The following is a 20,621-nucleotide window of genomic DNA, read 5'->3' on the forward strand; positions in this document are numbered from 1 at the left end:
CCCTCAACAATGTTCTTTTGACAGGACCAGACCTCAATAACTCTCTTCTAGGTGTCCTCGTTCGATTCCGTAAAGAATCCATCGCTATAGTTGCTGACATACAAGAAATGTTCTATTGTTTCCAAGTTACAGAGGAGCACAGAAACTTCCTGAGATTCTTCTGGTTCAGAGACAATGACCCCACCAAGGACATCCTAGAATACCGCATGAAGGTACACGTTTTTGGCAACAGCCCATCTCCTGCAGTCGCAATATATGGACTCAGACTCTCTGCCCGAGAAGGTGAAAAAGACTATGGACAGGATGTTAAGAAGTTTGTTGAAAGAGACTTTTAGGTTGATGATGGTCTAAAGTCACTTCCCTCACCAGAAGCTGAAATCAGCCTACTCAAGAGGACTCAGACTATGCTTTCATGTTCAAACCTCAGATTGCATAAGATAGCTTCAAACAGTAAAGTTGTTATGGAAGCTTTTCCCACTCAAGATCACGCCAGCAACTTGAAAGACCTAGACTTGGCTACAGACACAATACCCATGCAGCGCAGCCTGGGGCTCAGCTGGGATCTCAAGTCTGACACCTTTACCTTTCAGGTCAACCAAGAGGAAAAGCCCTTCTCACGACGTGGTGTCTTATCTACAATCAACAGTCTATATGACCCACTAGGGTTTGCAGCACCTGTGATCATCCAAGGTAAGACTCTGCTCAGAGAGTTAACCACAGATACATGTGATTGGGTTTCTCCACTTTCCTGAGAGAAAGAGGCACTATGGATAACATGGAGAGACTCTTTAAAGACATTATCTAACCTACACATATTTAGGTCATATACCCACCTCTCTCCAGCAGAGGTTCAGTCTAGGCAACTGTTCATCTTTTGTGATGCTTCAGTAAAAGCAATTGCTGCTGTCGCTTACCTCAAAACAATAGTCAATAAAGGTCAAGTTCAAATTGGCTTTGTAATGGGCAAGGCGAAGCTGGCACCATGTCCTGAGCTCACCATACCAAGGTTTGAACTTTGTGCTGCTGTTCTGACAGTAGAACTAGCAGAGCTTATTGTGTCAGAAATAGACATACAACTTGACAATACAGTGTTTCATACAGACAGCAAAGTAGTGTTGGGCTACATTTACAATGAGACTAGGAGATTCTACGTCTATGTACATAACCGAGTGCAAAGAATTAGGAGGTCAACACAGCCTACCAAGTGGCACTATGTACTAACTGACTAAAACCCGGCAGATCATGCCACAAGAGCTGTTCCTGCAGCCCACCTTAAAGACTCTACCTGGCTCACAGGGCCAACATTCCTCTACAGACCAGTAGTGGACACTCTTGAGGAAGATAACATTTGAGCTGTCAGAGCCGAATTCTGATGCAGAGATTCGTCCTCACGTTTCTGTACTCACCACAACAGTTTCTAACAGACATCTTGGATCTGAACGATTCAACAAGTTTTCCACATGGAAATCGTTAAACAGAGCATTATCTGGTTTGATCCACATAGCCAGATCCTTTAGAGCCACATCTACAAGATCAGAACATTGTAAAAGGTTGGCATTACTGTCATAAAGCCTATACAGTGGATGAACTCACACAGTCTAGAGACGTTATCATCCGGTGTATCCAACAAGAAGTTTATGCTCAAGATCTTGAATACTTCCAAAAGCAAAAATGCGTTCCTAAAGACAGTTCTCTTAAGTGACTTGACCCATTTATAGATAATGGACTGTTGAGAGTTGGGGGACGTATTTCTAAGGCAAAACTTGAGTGTAAGGAATGTAACCCAATAATACTTCCAAACAGTCATATTGCATCGTTACTTGTGCAACACTACCATGAAAAGACCAAGCACCAGGGACGTTTGTTCACTGAAGGAGCTTTACGGACAGCTGGATTCTGGATAGTGGGAGCAAAAAGACTTGAGTAGTCTAATTTTCAAATGTATCACTTGCAAAAGACTACGTGGTATATTTCAGTCACAGAAAATGGCTAATCTTCCTGCCGACCGACTCAGTACAGACCCTCCCTTTACAAATGTTGGTCTTGATGGGTTTGGCCCTTGGTCTGTCACTACACGACACACCAGAGGAGGTCGTGCAAACAGCAAACGCTGGGCAGTCATATTCACCTGCATGAGTATTAGGGCTGTGCATATAGAAGTCATTGAGTCTTTGGACACATCCAGCTTCATAAATGCTCTCAGACGTTTCATTTCTATTCGAGGCCCGGTCAAACAAATCCGCTCTGACAGAGGCACTAATTTTGTGGGAGCCTGTAAGGAACTGCAGATCCCCTCAAACATAGACAGTGACCATGTAGAGAGATATCTTGCTGACCAAGACTGTAAATGGACATTCAATTCCCCACACTCCTCTCACATGGGAGGCTCTTGGGAGCGTATGATTGGTATAGCCCGCAGGATCCTTGATTCTATCTTTCTACAGCTGGGGACTTTGAAGCTTACCCATGAGTCTCTTACAACCTTTATGGCCGAAGTAGTGACGATCATGAATGCCAGACCTTTGACTTCAATATCCAGTGATCCAGAAGATCATCTTTTGCTCACTCCTATTATCCTCACCCAAAAGGTTGGTACGGTTACAGCTCCCTCTGGGGAGTTTAGCACTAAAGATTTGTACAAGTGTCAGTGGAGACGAGTGCAAACTCTAGCGGATGCCTTCTGGGATAAAATGGAGAAAACAATACATCCCTACTCTACAGTCTCAGAATAAATGGCAAACCAGTAAACCCAACATGAAGGTTGGTAATGTTGTTCTTGTAAAAGACTCTCAGTCAAAAAAATGACTGGCCTTTGGGACTGATAACCAAAGTATTTCCAAGTGAAGATGGAAGAGTCAGGAAGGTGGAAGTGAAAGTCTGCAGGCAAAATGAGCCTAAACTCTTCCAGAGACCTGTTACTGAACTGATTTTGTTACTCTCTCCAGAGAATAGTTAATGTGGTATCCTTGGGATACCAGGCGGGGAGTGTCATGTCTTCATCATTATATTGTCATGTTATTCTTATGAGAGTTTTCACAATGTGTAATTTATTGTGTAACCTACTGTTGGTTGTACCAGCGCCATCTAGTGGCCATTTACATATATCACATATTACATATATAGAACAAGTTTGTCCCATTTCAGCTACCATAGCTTTCACCTTCGAACTTTGGTGACATCATCTTCCCTCCATATATTGCATTCTACAGGGAACTCGGCTAGAGGAAACATGGCTAGTTGCATCCTCCCTCATCCTAGTTTATGGCGGCATCGCTGGTGTGTACTTTATTACTTCATGTGTAGTTTAACTCTTTATGCATAGTAAAGTGTCTGTGATTACAGTCTATAGTTAGCAGCTAGGGACCTTACTTCTCATGCAGATAAGATAGCATGCTGCTCAGTATATAACTGTGTATACTCTTATGCATGCTTAACATTACCATCCTGTATCTATGTCTTGTGTAACTTACATCTTGTGCACATTTCTTGTATTTGCATTGCTATGTACAGTAATGTCTTATATGCATTGCCACATGTCAGTATACATTAGTAAGTGTATTCTCTTTTCTGTTCCACAGTTTTACCTCATTTTCACGTATTTCCTTGCAATAAAAGTTGAAGTTGGACCTTGCTCCTTTGTCAATGCATTGAAGGAAATCAGGGTTATACTGCCTGTCAATCTATGTACCCTCACACATAGGGAGGACAGAACACACTTGTCTTCCTCAGGGAGAGCTTGTGCCTGGTCAAAATAAAACTTCATCACCGTGTGTTCACCATTCAAGAACTGAGTGCTGCTCTATATTTTCTAAATGTACTTCATGCTTTGCTGAGCATCCGGTTCCATTTTCTGTCAGATGCATGTGCTGTGGCAACAACTGAATCATAAGATACCCTTTTATGTAGTTTTAGGAGAAGGGCAAAGGGGGAACACAGTAGAGTGTTACTTGAGCGATAGATCTGAATCTGCTGGGGTTGAGGACATTACATCCAAGATGGCAGCAACCAGTGGGAGTCTTGAGGCCTTTGGATGTCTACACAACGAGCCTTTTACAGCTCAATAACATGCATAAAATATGTTAAATGCACATACTGGATTTATAAAGCAGCAAAAAAGACTTTTACCACACATTTACTGGTGCTAAATCGTTCATAGTAAAACACATGCACCTACAGTAAACGTCAGATTAACGGCTTTAGAAATATGCCCCAAGCTCTTACGGAAATATCTTTGTTGAAATGAGTGGTCTAGTGACCAGACTCTAAGTCAGCCAATCCTTAGTTTGATATGGCTGCGTACAGGACGAGAGCTTGAATAAACAGACAGAATGTTAGTGCAGCGACTAACATCTCTGCTTCCACAACACTAAAGAAAAGTGTGAGATTTTTGACTTGCCTGCAAATCCCCTTTCTTGGAGTAAATCACAGGGTAGGAGAGTTCATTCGTAGACCATAGGGTTACCTCTAGGTTATTTGACCCTGTCAAGTGTAAAGTTTGACTCTCACTCCCAGTGTTGCCTCAGCAGGCAGGAAACCTGACCTTTAAAAAAGGTCCTCATGCCCAAAAACGTATTCAATTCTGACTAAAGGATGGATAAACCCCATTCCACAGAGTATTTCCTAGGATGAAGCTTTTTCTATTCACATTAAGCAAATTATGCTTGCCATGTGCAGTAGTAAATCTTGCAGGCAAATTTATTTTTTTAAATCCAAAAACGTGTACCAAGTGAGCACTATGAGGCTGCAGCCGCTAGCACAGAAAAGGTGAATATATAACCTACTAAACAATATATATGAAAAAAATGTGCAGCGCTAATATACAAATAATATCATGAATTCTAATGTATATTGTGCCAGTGAAGCAAAAACAACCCAATCATGTGGCTGTTTGATGTGAGTTACTGGCCAATTTTTGTGATATGTACATGTATTTTATAATTTCAACTTTTTAAATAAATGCTACACTATACAAGCACTATTTATTTCTATTTGATGAGTTCCTATACAGCATATCCAGTATACCAAGACAGAGGGGACGTTCCTGCAGGACAGGATGGATTTCCAGCTCTCTATTAGGCTGTAATCGAATCCCTTTTTTCTTATGGTTTCTGGTGAGTGCATCCGAGTGGTGGAGGAGGAACACTTCTTGCAATATTCACTGGAGGTGGATTCATCATCTTTGTATTTTTTATGCAAACCATACTTTGGCGAGTGTCTCGACACTCCATATATTATTACGGATATTCTTCACTGTGAAATATGGACTACCACACATGATTTGATTATGGTTTTGCTTCATTGGCACAATATATTAGAATTCAAAATCTTTTTTGCCTTCAGCGCAATAGGGATCACCGACTTCCGCAAGATTTGGGCTTCAACAGGCAAGCCATTAAAGCAAGCAGCTGTGAAGCAGGATAGTAAACAGGTCAGAGAAGGTCTAGGCAATCTGGTAGGGCCCATGGGGAGTCTGCCTACGTCAAGGTTATGCCTTTCTGGGCAAATTTATTGTAAGGAGAATTACTGGTATGAACTCCCTCTCTATCATCCAAAGCAAGCGAGATAGGAGTTTGAAGGCAGTGGGAACACATAAGTCAGATTAAACCTATCTCAGCGAGTCTACCATGAAAGCACGATGGCGTGGTTCGACTGGATGCCATTAGATTCATGTCGGGGGTTCCCCAGTGGAGACATAGTTGCTTGCTTAGTCTTGCTGGAAAAAAAAAAATCCCATCTAGTTCAATGAAATCATACAATCCCAAATACACAATCCTTTACCCCCAGTTGATTCAGAGGAAGGCAAAAAAAAAAAAAAAAAAAAAAACAGCAAAGCATAATCCAGTTAAATAAAAAAAAAACTTCTAGGTTGAAGGAATACTCTTTGAAATCCAGACAAGACATTGGTGGCTTAAAAAGTGCACTTGCCAATTTTCGGCATCTAGAATGTACACTGCAGAAAAGGTCAAAATGTGATGTTCTGCCTAGGGCAGAATTGCTGCATTTTTGAGAGTGACCTGACACTTCATACTGCCTAGACGATTGATGTATGCCACCACCATGGTGTTGGATTGCACTCAACTGGCAGTTCCTGGAGCAGGGTGGTCCAGTGTAGAAGAAGCATCCAAATCACACTCCAGGATGTTGATTTGCCATCCAAGATTCCTCAGACAACCCCCTCCCTTGTATGCACAGGAAATCAAGAACTCCTGCCCAGATGGTCAGGCAGGTGTTTATCAGTCACCACTCCAGGGCTAATCTGGTAGAAAAGCCTGCCTTGCTAAACCCAGCCATGGCATTAAAACACACCCTAATCACCGTGACTATAGCCAAGGGGTACATTTCCCTAGTGTGAATTTGAAAGCGGGCACCACTTTTTGCAAGGGAATCTTGGATGCCGGATGACTTTATCCTTATGAAGCTCCATAAATTGAGACTGTGTTCCCAAGCAAGACTCCACAGTGACAATGGTGATTTTACTGAAGGGCAACATGCATAACTCCCTTAAGGTGGCGAACAAGTGGCAAGGATACCAGCGGATGTTGCAAAAAAAGACTGCTAATGTTGACACTAGACCTTTAACTGTGCTTAATGCCAGCTGTTACTATACTCGGCTCTGGATAAATGCTAGGAAATAGGCAACTGGAGAAGAGCAGGGGCTTACCCCTAGTGGTTTGCATCGTGCAAAATAAGTCGTCCACATTTGATTTTAAATCTGACAAGATAATGCTGTTCAAGCCTTGAACATTTTTCAGAGAATCCACTTTTCCCCAGTGTTGTCTTTCAACAGTCAGCCCATTAAAGCCAGCCACTGTAAACCAGGGTGATAAATGGATCCTTTTTATCAGCAGAAAATTCAGTACATTGACTGGAAACAGATTCCCCTGGGCTCCAAGACCCTTGAGTGGACTGAGACTCACTCCTCCTTTCCAGCCATGTAGGCACCAAACCAAGGATAGCTTCAACAGGTGAATATTTTCCTGTCCAAAGACAGGGAGATTTATTCCATTGTGGCAGGACTCTGTGCTGTTCCAGAAAAAGTAATAGAATCCACAAAGATATCAACAGGTTCAGGATCCACCTAAATTTTTCAGAGCCAAATGGTGATAAGTGTCAATCCAGTTCTGAGCAAGGCTCCTCCTGAAACAGAAAATACCCCACGATTGGAAACCCTTTCAACCTCAAGGCTGCTTACACTGGTGCCAATGTTTTGGTGAACTCCCAAAAGTGCTGGGGCTAGACCCAAAGGCAAGGCTGTACATGGATAGTGTGCCTCAATGACAGCAAAGTGCCTGAACTGCTTATGTCCATTCTAAAATGGACACGTTAGATGAACATCCTTGATCAATATGGATACCAGGAAGTCTCCCTGATGTGGTGGGAACAGGGATCAACACCACAGTGCCAGTAGTTTCTCAATTGCCAGACGTAAGTGCACTAGTAATCGAGGAGCCAGATGCAGGTAGTAGATGAAAAAAAAAATCTGTGGAGGATACAACCAAAGAACAAAGGCCACAAATTTGGTAGCCCATATTTCCAATACATCAGCAAGCCAAAAGTCCCCAGAATGGTCATCCCTCCAACTTGAGATAGACAGGAAGAGAGCTTCTCCCCAGACTTGGACTGCCAGGAGTGCTTGGCCTTTGAGGAGGCGAGGTTCTTCATAGTTTCATCCACCTAATCTTTAAAAAGTGCGAATGGCGTATCCACCTCACCAACATTTAAGTCACAGCAGTCTGCAGGTGACCACTGCAAAGGCTGACAGTCTATAGGTCTAGGAACCAGTGCTGCATTGCAAACATAGTTTAAACCCTGTACCAGCTGTTCCGAAAACCCACTTAAACCTGTAAAAAGGTGTTCTGCCTTTAAACCCTTATGAAAGAGTTTTGCCCACTCGTTAGGACTTTTGATACAAGAGCTGACACTATAGCCGAATGCTAAAAAGATTGCTTCTGCCTTCCTATCTGTAGATTATTAAGGAAGGAGCTTCCCCCACCTAAATATATGTAGCGGTCTTAAAACAGGAAACTGGAATTTCCCCTAAGGAGCCCCTAAGCTTATGTATCCCAAAAGCTACTGTCGAGCAGGCACTGTTAGATTTATCCCTGACCAACAATTCGCACCCACACCAACCACTTCTCTTGAAGTTAGAGACGTGCTGTTCATAACTCCCTGAGAATGCTGAGCTGTCTTAGAAGGCTTCTCCTCTTAATCCTTCGAGGGCACAGATGGAATAGGTATGTATTTTTTACTCAGTTGTGAGTGGACACAGGTGCATTCCATCCAAGAAACAAAGACCTCCAAAATGGCCACAGGAAAGTTCAGGGACTTGGATGGCCCTTGTATACCTGAGAGTTGAAGAGGGGAACTGAAATGTTAATGGAACAGGTATGACAAAATGGCTCCCCTACAGCCCCTTGCATTATCGTACCACATTTGGAACCATAATAGAAGACTCCTGCCCTGCAGGCCATCCACTAATGGCGGACTTAAGTCCCGAGCTGGGGTATTCTCACAGCCCCAAATGCCCACCATTGCAGCAGATGGGGACCACGTGAAGGAAACATTGCCCCTTTAAGCCTACAGTAACTCCAAGCACCAGCAGCCTATCACCCAGCTAGTCAATTTCTTGAAAAAAAAAAAAAGATTTTCAAAAGATGAAATCCAGGTCTTAACCCCTAGGCAAATAACTGTTTTGGTCATAGCGGAGAAGGGGGTCTTGACCAAAGGCAAAAGCAGGCCCCTGGACGGTGTTCTTGATTTTTTTTTTAAATGCACCTAATGTCCTAAATCTGCAGGTAGCAATATGCACAGTCACTGGTTATCTAAGGTTTATCTTTGCCCTCTAATGAAGAAAACGGATAATTATTGAGACTATTAGTGGCACTTTTTTGTAAATTGTATTCAAGATTTGTCAAATTTACCATGAATAAAAATAGACACAAATAATTTGAGGATTTTTATTATTAGGTTTGGATGCAGTGACAAATGCATTGCAGTGGATTTTGAACGAATATAGCCAACAACAGCTTAAATAAACAAAACGGATATAGAGACTGTATACTAGAAAGTTTTTTTTATGGTCAGCCGGTTAACACAGCTGCTTAACAGGTTATATAATTTCAGCTAATACTTTGGATCATATATAACAGTTTTGTATCTTAGAGCAAGTGCAGCTGCTGGATAGGTATGCACTGGCCATAGTGCATGCACACCTCCACAAGGCCTTGTTTGTATTCCATCAGCACTCAAACTGTGTTAAAGAGTCTCTGCAGAAATCACCAATCTTTTTAGTGGCAATTAGTACTGCCTGAAACTACTGAATGAGCCAAGATGCATCCTCTAATTCAGAAGTGCATTCAAGGTGCACAAGCAAAGTTATATGCGATTCATTGAAGGTAACCTCCCATTATTCCCATGTTTTTATTATGTGCTCAATTTGCATTGGCTAAGTTGGTGACAGGTGTACCTTAAATGAAATCTCTAGTATTTCATGCTTCGTAAACCAACTCTGGGATGTTTTAGCTGGTAAAATAAGCTGCCCAAACATAGCTTTAGCATGCATAATAAAATACTTCCTTAAACTGGCCAGCAAGAACTAGCTGAATTTCAATCAATGTGTGCTACGCTGACACTAAAACCAAAAAAAAAACCCCTAACCTCTTATGACTAGCTTTAGTCTCATGGGCCCAAGGTTGTTTTGGAAGGCAATTAAGCAGGCCATAAAAATACGCAGCCAGCATTTAGCAGCTGTGGATCGGGAAACGTCTCACTGCCTGTGACTAGCAGAGTGCAGTGTCTGCTTCCTGGTGCGATCGGGCATGTGGGAACTCAAACACGCTCGAGTCCATCTCTATTCCCAACCAACATCCTTTAGTTGAAGGAGCTGGGTCACAAATTTGGGTAAATGCTGGCTGTGTATTTGTATGTCCTGGCAGGATCAGGCATGTGGGAACTTGAACATGCCCGAGCCCATCTCTAGTTGGGAAGGTGGCAACAGGACCACTCACTGATGAAATTTCAACCAGCTTTAGAATTTTTTTGGTGTTTGGGCTTGCCCAGTTTAATGCTTATTACCAGTCAGTGAGACCGCTTATCACATTTACTTTAACCAAACTGAAGTCCTCATTTTTAATATAGTGTTTTAGGTTTCAAGGCTCCTAGGGGAGCTATAGGAGATATGTGCAGGCAACTGGACGTATCTCAACAACTCTGAAGCAGGTACTAAGCTCACTGACCCTACAGATCTACTTTAGGATCAATTCACAAAAGACTACATGTATTTTCAGGTCTGTGAATTTTTTGCTAATGTATTGATTACGATCTTTTTTTTCCCCAGTACAATAATGATTTTATTTACTGGATCTGCTGATTTTACTACATGCGTATTCTCTATTTTAAATAAACACACTATTTTTGCTCCTAAAAAATATTGTTAGCTTCTGGCTGCCATTACTGCGAGTTCCTACAAGTGGTTACAAATGTCATCAAATAAATCACTTATCCCCATGCCGAATAAGGCATGGTTAATTTGTGTATTCAAACACATCTAAATAGCCATTATTTGCCATTATTTGCCCATTGCAAACAGACCTTCCCTTTGCCTCACATACTGCACTTTGGGGGGAAAAATAAATCAAAGGAAATCATGCTGTTGCTATGGGCATACGTTTCTCCTCCAGACACTTTGATAAGCAAAGCCCCTTGATTTGTGAACCATTGAAAGCACACTGAACGCTACTTCAAGCACTACTAAAAAAAGAAATCTGCATTTGCCATAGAGAAGAATGATCTTTGTTGGGAAATATATAGAGAAATGTGTGCACTGCCCATAGCCTACCATAAATACAACCTCCTGAGACCGCAGTTAACACATTAAAGCTTTTGAGTAGAGAACCAAAAGGTCCAATGCAACAGATCCTTTATAATCCTCTATTTTACAAGTTTCAATTAGCAGTTCGCGAAATCTCAGCTTTTAATCCTGCATTTTACTAATCAGCTGATGACAGTTTGCATTACATAAATATACCACAGCATCTTGTTAAAAAGAAGGGCAGACACTGTGCTATGCCGGCTTATGGCAATCACTGGGCAAAAGGGTTACAATAAACATCTAGATTTACGAAAACTGGAGAATGCAAAATCTGGTGCAGCTCTGCATAAAAAACAAATCCCCTTCCAGGTTTTTTGGTCAAAGCCTAAAAGAACAAGCTGAATTTTGAAACAGATTGGCTACCATACACAGCTGCACCAGATTTTGCACTCTCCACTTTTAGCAAATCGACACCATAGTATTTATGAAAAAGGACAACAGTGCTGTGCAGAAAAACACCAGTGAAAGGAACTAAACCGTGTTTAAATTGTCAAATGTGAGTGTGACCCTAAAAGTAACTTGCCTTCACACTTCTATGAAAGTACTAAAAAGTAAACAATTTATATTGCTGCTTGACTGAATACAAAATATATAGAACATCTCTGAACTAAGCAAGGGTAATTAAATTAATTTTATTTCTATATTAACAATCTACCCAAAAGCAAACCCTCAATTTTTGAATGGAAGAATATAGGTCAAAAGATTGTATTTATGCAACGTAGCCCAAGAAGTGGGAAAAAAAAATTAAAGCCATCAACTGCATTGTTAGTATACATACTGTAAGTGCCTAGGACAAATCAGAGTGCTGCCACCTAGATAATGCCAGGTTGTCAGCTAACCTGAGTCTGAGTCACTGCTATCTGAAGAGCTGGAATCGCTGCTGCTATCTGATGTGGATGAAGAGCTGCTGCTGCTTTCACTTAATCGACTTGGTCCTCCAATCACCTGAGGCACAGCCGTGGCTTCACCTGTGTGACCTGACACAAATAAGAATGTTAGTCTATGGCGCTCTACATGCTAAATCATCTGAAAAAAAAAAAAAGGGGGAAAATCTCTAATCTTAACTGTGTGCAATACGAAATGTTCAGAGAACAGCATATTGGTGGACAAATCTTTAATTACTGAGAAACAAAACGTATTAATGTGCCTGAATAGGCACTTGTCTGTATGGATGAACTGCAAGAGATCAAGTTGAGCTGGGTCATTTACAAAGGTGGCTAGGATGTCCAGGGGGCACAGCAACAGTCTTTATGCACCTTGAGGAAATCAGGGGGATAGTTCAACTGATAAAGGCTGTGCACCTGCCTGTCAGTTTACAAGGTGGAATCCACACGTAGGCGGGTATTGTCTGATGATGTGGGTCTTGTCAGTACAAACAAGGCAAATTGGGTAGCTTCACTATGCCCATTACAAACCCTCTCAGTTGTAGGTCATTGGGGAACAATTACCTTGCTAAGGGCCCCCAGTCCACCTTAGCCCAATTCTAAGATCAATAGAATTTTTAATGCTGCCTACGTGATTAAAGCCACACATTAAATCTATCAAGGTAAACCACTGCTATAGTTTTAGTTATCCATTAAAATCTGTCTGCACATCAGTGTGTAAACATATGACATATGGCAAAAAAAAAAAAAAAAAAAAAAAAAAAACTCCATCTTTAGTTACAGACCTGAGATTTTAGCCTTCTTGGCCAAGTTTAGTTGTCCACTAACATCTTGAAGTCTCTTCTCAAGTTCCTGTTTCTTTTCCTTATTCAACTCATCCTTTGATTTTAAGGGTTTTTCAGCTAAAAATAAAATGCAATTTATTTTACTGGTAAATAAACACTGCAAGTCTTCCTATAATTATTTGAAACCCGAAGGAGGCGGTGACGTGTGTAATTTAACAGTATATGGCTCAAAGCTGGGGAAAGGGCACATTGTCTTGTTTATTATTTGTACCCAGGTTTTGTAGACCTACAAAACAGGACAATTCAAGGGACTGTACCAATATAGCACAAGGCAACTGAAGCCCCATACACACGATCAGATTATCGAACGATCTGTTGCCCGTTTTTTGTGGCATGCTAGTCTGATGTGGAAAGTGAAAAGGTTATTTTCATACGAATTTTCACGTACGACAGAATTCTACTTCAGAAGTGATGTCATGTGCTGGATTATTTTGTATGTGTTCTTTCGTCTCTGAGCATGCCTAGTCTTGCTCTTAAGATTTTTTTCCGTTGAAATCTGTACTAATGAGATGAAAATCGGACGTTGTTTTGACGGACGACAAAAATTATATAGCCTGCACATCAGGATTTTGTTGGCCGAAAAGTTGGAGTCGGCTGTCGAAAGCACCATACTAACAATCCGAAAATCGTCAGATCGGTCGGACGAATTTTCCCTATAGATTTTCTTATCGTGTGTAGGGGCCTTTACTTACGTGGGGGGCAACAAAATTGTACACACTTCCCCATTGTTGTAGGGGTTCACAGTTAACATCTAGGGTTTATTCACTGGAAAAACATTTTTTAAATGGGATAAAGGAGTTCGTTTGACAGATCCCAAAGACTCAATATTATGCTACCGAACAAGTACAAATCTTATGCTACGCAAAAAAAAATTAAAAAATGCTTTGAAGTGGAGTTTACAGATTTTAGAGAAAAAAAAATGCATTGTAGAACATTGCTTCTCAGCTTCTACAGCTCAACACACAGGTTAGAGTTTGGCAGCTTTATTCCATTAGCGGTTACCTACCATTTGATTTTTTTGGTTTCTTCCTCAGGATAATCGCAACATATTTTTCCAAGCTTCTTAAGGTAGATGGTTTTAAGGTTTCGAAATCTATTTCAATTTCATGAGGATTGGATTCTCTCAGGGAAGGCTCCCTTGACTGGATGATATGCACAATACGTGACAGTTTTTCCCCTGGCAATTTATTGATGTCCAAGCTTAACTGTCTCTTCTCATCATAATTCATAGGTTTAGCATTATCTTCTTCTTCTGAAACAGCCAACTTCCTTTTCTTGTTCTTGGAATCACTTTAAACATAGGAGAATTATCACAAGTTAAACCTTCTAAAATGAATACTCCACTTAATGCAAGCTGTATACAGTCATATGTATTAAATTCAATCAAAGATGTAAAAGATCATATAAAAACCATGTATTAAGAAATTACATTTTTAAAATAGTACATTAATCTGAATCTATTCTAGGCACCGGGAACACTGGCATTTAGGTGGAAGGTACAGGTGCACTGTCTAGCAGTACTAAGGATTAGGGCAGCATCGTAAACGTTAGTACCGCACCGTTCAGCCCTGTCCACCTGCAAGCCTCACAAAGTTTCACCGGTAGCGGGGCTGGGCGTTGGTAATTACCTTGCTATAAACATCTGCACATCAACATCCAGATTGGGGGAAGAAACAGCAGCACTGCAAGTCAGTCAAGCATTACTGCATTGCACAGTGGTATTAAATCAACAAATCAAGCTTGCTGATTGGAGGTGACCTTACCAGTAAGCTGCTGTCCCTTTACTTTTGAAGAACCAACTTAAAAAATTGAATTGCCATGATTGCAGTGAGAAAAGCCCATCGGTACCTGTTTTGTGACTGGCAGGGGTATCTGAATCACAAAACCAGATGAACAGTATTACAAATGCAATGTCAGGTAACAGTTTAGCGCTTTGTATTTCAACTGTGTCTCAAGCCATATGCCTACACCTCCTGACTGAACACAGTGTTGCCTGTCTGTAATGCCGATACGAATACTTAAACATTTTGAGTTACTGACCCAGAATAAATTAAAAACAAGCAGTATTCTGACTTCAGGAGCTATATTTGGATCAGTGACTTACAACCTAGTGAGATCAAGCACCTAGCATTTATAGAAGGTTTATAAAAAGATAAAAATGTTGCATTAGCCCCAATATTTTATCTATGAATAATAACCAATATTTATAACCTGGTGCTCTGGTTTCATGGTTGCTGAAAACACACACTGTCAACCAATTATAAAAAGGCAAATGTCGTGGGGAGTGGCTGGCACGTGATGTGAGAGGATGTGTCCTGCTGAAGCTCCGCTGCCATCCTGACTAAATCTCCTGGTTATCTTCACCATCCTACCCTGTACTTACCTGGAACACCTCGGGGAAGCCTGCGGACCATCCATACTTACCCGCCGGGTGCCTATTGCAGATCCCATGATGACCAGATGGGAGACCAAGCACCCGCCAGGGGACGGAGCAGGGATCCCAAGATGGCAGCGCCGTGGCCCGCTCGGCCAAGGAGAGGCAGAAGGAGGCAGCCCAGTGGCTCTTTTCTAAGCCCCCAGGTAGGGAGACACTGCAGCAGCCCCCCCGCTAGTGATGGGGTTGGAGAGGACACGCTGATGGAGTGTGTGGAGGGGGAGGATACCCCACCGCTGCTGGCGGATGAGACTTTGGCCTACTCAGCCACTGACTCTGGTCCTGAACCCACCCTGTGGGAAATCTTTTCTGCGGTGACCGCAGGCAACGCTAACATAGCCGTACTGGCGGGGGAGGTGAAGGGAATGAAGATGGAGCTCTTCCTCGCCTGCCAGGACATGTAAAAACTGAGAGACCGCACCACATCACTGGAGGGCAGAGTTAGTTCACTGGAGGATGACTGGCAGCCATTACTGCGTGATGTGAAATATGTTCAATGCTGCTAAACTGGAGGATTTGGAAAACCGCCACCGCAAAAACAATGTAAGAGCAGTGGGGATCCCTGAAAAGTCTGAGGGGAAAAATCCTGTCTCATTCATTGAAACTTGGCTGACTGACATGTTTGGCAGGGACTCCTTCTCCAATGTTTGCGGTAGAATGTGCACATCGTGTTCCCGCTAGACCCTCTCCACCTGGGGCGCCCCCTAGACCCTTCCTCTTCAAACTCCTAAACTATAAGGACCGGGTTGCGATTCTTAATAAAGGCAGATCTACATTGGATCTCTCCATCAGCAATGCACAGGTCTCGCTCTATCCGGACTTTTCCGCAGAGGTGCAACGCCGCCGCGCAAAGTTTATGGACATTAAGAAGAGGCTGCGCAATCTGGATGTTCAGTACTTTATGCTTTATCCTGCAAAATTAAAGGTGATAGCCATTGGCTCTACCCAGTTCTTTGATAATCTGTCTACGGCTCTAGAGTGGCTGGACAGAGAGGAACGCCACCTGGCAAAGAATTCTCGTCCCTAGCTGCTCGGATTCCTTATCCTGAAATGGCGAAATGTTGCCCTGGAGCAAGTATGGAACCTTTATTCAGGAATCACCTCATCGCCATCACCTCAGTCCTGTTGGGTCTCCCCCCGGAAAGACACCGGAGAGTAATTCTTTTATGAATGCAACATGTCTCTAGCTTCTAATATTAAGGTACTGACTTGGAATGTGTGGGGCCTGGCAGATGGTGTTAAAAGGGCTGTTTTTAGCTACTTTAATAAATTATGGCTCGATATAATTTGTCTTCAGGAGACTCATTTACTTAGCACCACTACACATTTACTAAGGTCTGGAGCCTATCCTTGTCAGTATCATTCGGTTTGCTCCTCTTACTCCAGAGGGGTGAGTGTCCTGGTGTCTAGGGGAGTGACGTTCTCGTGCTTGCACCAATGGTTGGATGAGCATGGGAGGTTCGCGTTTCTATTATGTAAAATGAATGGGTTTCTATGCATATTGGCCTCCGTGTATATCCCTCAGCCCTTTTCGCATGAGGTCCTACGGATGCTGGCACAATTTGTGGCCCCCCATTCCACTACCCCTACTTTGTCCATGGGAGACTATAATAATTTTCTTGACCCTTCCCTAGATAAGTTCAGCCCTGCCCACAAGGGAATTCCCCCCCCCCCCCAGCTTCAAACCTCACGGCGTTTGCGAAACTCCTATTGGAACTAGGCCTCAGAGATGGCTGGAGTGATAGCCACGTAGCTGATAAATGTTTCTCTTGTCACTCGGCCACTCATGGTGGTCTCTCCCGTATTGATGTTGCCCTGGGCAATGAAAATTTACGACCATTTGTGGTTGATTCGGCATATGAGCCTCGGCTGGTGTCCGACCACTCCTCACTCTGGGTCCGGGTCTCCGTTGCTGGAACAGCGACTCGCCTATTGTGGCGGATGAACCCGTTTTGGTTGACCCCATTTCCTGATCCGGATCCTATTATGGCTGAACTAGTGTTTTTTTACAGTGTCAACTTGGACACGGCCCCGGTGTCCACTGTGTGGGAGGTCCTCAAAGCATTTTTGCGGGGTCTCCTCATACGGGAGATTACCGGTGTCAAGCGTAGATCTGCGGAGTGGGAGGACATCGTTCGGGGCGACATGCAACGCAGGGAGGAGGCTCTGATACATGATCCGACTCCTTCTGCTCATAAGGCTTGGTTGGAGGCTCAGGCTCTTTATAATTCAGTTTTATCTGCTGTGGAGAAGAAAACGCTACTATTTACAACAAACTTACTTTGAGGAGGGAGAAAACATGGGCCACGTTGGCCATGATAGTGAGGGCCCAGCAGGCTCAGTGGCAGCGATTACAGCCGTGTCGGGGACAGTGGTGACCTCTACAGAGGAGATAGCTGAGGTTTTTCGTCATTTCTACGCTGACCTGTACCAGTCGAAATGTGTAGGTGAGCCATCTGCTATGTCCTCCTTGTTGGATGGGTCCTCTCTTCCCTGCCTGAGTGATCAGGACAGGATGTTCCCGAGTGCCCCTCTGACGATGGATGAACTCACCGATGCTCTGGCACAGGCCTCTAATGGTAAAGCCCCCGGCTGAGGTATATGCAAAATATGGCAAGGCCATTCTACCCCCCCTACTGGCCACCTTGCAGGATATTATGCGTACTGGCACTCTGCCGAAATAAAGGGGTATACACACTATAAGATTTTCTGAAGACTTTTTCCTTTAGACTTACCAAAACCATATAATATGAGGTCAAACCTAAACACTTTCAATTTGTATGCAATCTGGCAGGCCCTTGCACTACATAGAAAAAGGTAAATCTGAAGGAAATCTAACCATGAAAGTTGGATAGTGTGTATCCAGCTTTAATGAGCGAGGCTATTATAGTGGTATTACTTAAGCCTGGGAAGGACCCCTTGTTTCCTGACTCATACAAACCTATTTCTCTCCTGACAACTGATATTCAGCTGTTGGCCCGTATACTGGCGAACAGACTATCCAAAGATTATTACTATCCTTATCCACCCGGACCAGTCGGGTTCATTCCGGGGAGGTCCACTGCTCTTAACATCCGGAGACTGTTCCTTAACCTACAAATCCCTGTTGATAATCCTGGCAATACAACTGTTCTATCACTGGACGCGGCCAAAGCGTTTGACAGTGTGGAGTGGCCCTGTGGGAGGTGCTGTCTAGGTTTGGACTGGGGATTGAGTTTGTTGGCTGGATATGAGCCCTGTATTTGGCACCCCGTGCCAGGATTAGGGTAAATGGGAAATTGTCCTCTCTGTTCCCACTATTTTGTGGCACTCACAGGGCTGTCCCCTCTTTCCCATTATTTGCACTGGCCATTGAGCCGCTTGCGGCCCTTATTAGATGCAGTCCGGAGGTGGATGGTTTGGGTTTTTCTCCGGATTTACCATTAACTGGGATAAGTCTATTTTGATGCCACTTGACCCTCTCCCTTCTGTTTCGTCGCCTATGCTGAGATGGTTGCGAGTACAGAACACTTTTTGTTATTTGGGTACAGTGATTTCCCTGACCCCTTCTCAGTACTTGGATGTAAACCTGTTGCCTCTTCTCGATAAACAACGTGCCAAGGGTCGTTGCTGGTGCAAGTTCCCCCTGTCTGTCGTGGGCAGGGTGAATTTGATAAAAATGATCTGGGCCCCCCAGCTGTTATATATTTTCCATAACTCTCCGGTGTGGATCCCACAGTGTTGGTTCCGGCGGGTGGAGTCCAAATTTTGGGACCTTGTCTGAAAGAGGCAACAGCCCAAGATTAAAATTATCCACCCTCCAATTCCCCAAGGATAGGGGCGGTTTAGCGGTGCCTCATCCCAAATTGTATTTTCTAGCCGCACAGTTCCAACATCTAGCGGGTTGAGGATCTGTGGGTCTGTCGGATCCCTCGGCTGTGTTGCTGTCCAGTATGAACCCTTTGCTTTCGGCTGCATCCCATTTGGAAATGGGTCTCCCTGCGCTTCCGGGATCGGCGCCCACTTCGGTTTTGTTGCAACGGGTGTGGAGGGATTTGAGAGCCTTCTCCCATACAGTGGGTTTCCTTGATTGTACCCCCTTGTGGGATAACCCGTTATATCCAGAAATAGTCAAGTTGCAGGACTCCTTGGGGTGGAGGATCTAGGCATACTTTACGTGGCGCAATTATTTTTGGGTACCACCGTTAAATATTTTGACCAACTGCAAGCAGATTTCCAGCTCCCTCGCCATCACTTCTACAGATACCTGCAGCTGCGGCATGCGGTGCAAGCTCAACAACATTTATCCCCACTTTGCAGGGTGGACCCCACAATGACAGATTCTGTGATACGGGTACAGGAGAAGAGAGGCATGATCTCTTGCAAATATCAGTGGCTTCTCTCCTGTATACAGGACCCGGCGGCCCTGAGGTGCCGGACAGCATGGGTGAAGGACTTGGGATCCATTGATGGGGATCAATGGGATCAGGCTCTGGAAGTGCTACCTACTGTGTCATTGTCAGCATCCCATAAACTGCCCCAATTGTTTATCCTCCATAGGACGTACCGTACGCCGATGCACTTGTTTAAATGGGGGCATTTTGACTCCCCCCTTTGCCCAAAATGTGACCAACACAGGGGCGACTTCACTCACCTACTGTGGCGGTGCCCAAAACTGACTAGATACTGGACCCAGGTTTCCCATATTACGTTAGCTGTTGACCCTCTAGTGTGCCTGCTGGGTATACTGGATCCTGAACTGTATCAACCGGGCACGTACACTATGGTCCAACGCTTGTTATATTTGGCCAGGAAAGTTTTAGCTAGTCATTGGATGAGCCCTACGGTCCCCACAGTGGCACAGTGGATAACTAGAGTGAACTCGATTCTGTTATGAGAACAATTGGTTTACTGCCATAGAAATGCGCTTAGAAAGTTCTATGCAGTTTGGCAGGATTGGTTGGATAGTCCCGGCACAATTGCCGATGGATAGAATTCTGCAGGTCTAACTCAGGGTGTTCTTTTAATCTAGTCTCTGGGAAACTCTCGCCTGTTCTTCTTTTCTTACTTACAGCTCTTCTCTTTTTCCCCTTACCCCCCTTCACCCTCTTTTCCTATCTTCTCTCCTTTTTATCTTCCTGTTCTAGATTGTACGACCACTTTTTGCACTATCGTATTGTAGAGAGCCTGTAATACACATGTTTACTAATGGGGCTTAATCTATAGTGCCTTTGAGGTGGGCCTGCTGGCCGGAAGATGGAACCCCATGGTCCTGTGCACTTATTTGCTAATGTGTGATTTAAAATGTTATTGGTGGGTTCTACTGTATGTATTTATGCCCCCCGTGTTTCCATTTACTTTGCCGTGTATTTCCTGTAAAGGAAGGTTGCAGTGTTATATCTCCTACGATTACTGTATTTCCTGTACTGTTTATGCTGTTTGTTTGTTTTCTATTAAACTTTGGATTAAAAAAAAAAAAAACAGCAAATGTCCATAGAATCATGAATGTAATAGTCACATAACTTGTATTGTAATGTATATCACTCCCAAGTTAAGTGCTGTGCAAAAGTAGAAACTCCTCCACCACGGTGAATCCCTAATGAGCAATT

The 20,621-nt window shown here is 43.3% G+C and overlaps 1 protein-coding gene across 1 annotated transcript in view; it reads right to left on the bottom strand.

The window, feature by feature from the left end:
• The window catches only part of BRDT (bromodomain testis associated), a gene marked incomplete at its 3' end in the record, with an annotated part of 211,867 nt that overhangs the window by 101,714 nt on the left and 89,532 nt on the right, over window positions 1-20,621 (bottom strand). Inside the window, exons 8-10 of the mRNA XM_082265438.1 lie at window positions 13,606-13,889; window positions 12,540-12,656; window positions 11,710-11,838 (exon numbers count right to left, since the gene is read on the bottom strand). Coding sequence (XP_082121564.1) covers window positions 11,710-11,838; window positions 12,540-12,656; window positions 13,606-13,889 — 530 coding nt within the window. The remainder of the gene's footprint in view (window positions 1-11,709; window positions 11,839-12,539; window positions 12,657-13,605; window positions 13,890-20,621) is intronic.

The sequence above is a fragment of the Pelophylax lessonae genome (assembly GCF_965119305.1).
Source record: "Pelophylax lessonae genome assembly, chromosome: 8".
In the NCBI taxonomy this organism is placed as follows: Eukaryota; Metazoa; Chordata; class Amphibia; order Anura; family Ranidae; genus Pelophylax; species Pelophylax lessonae.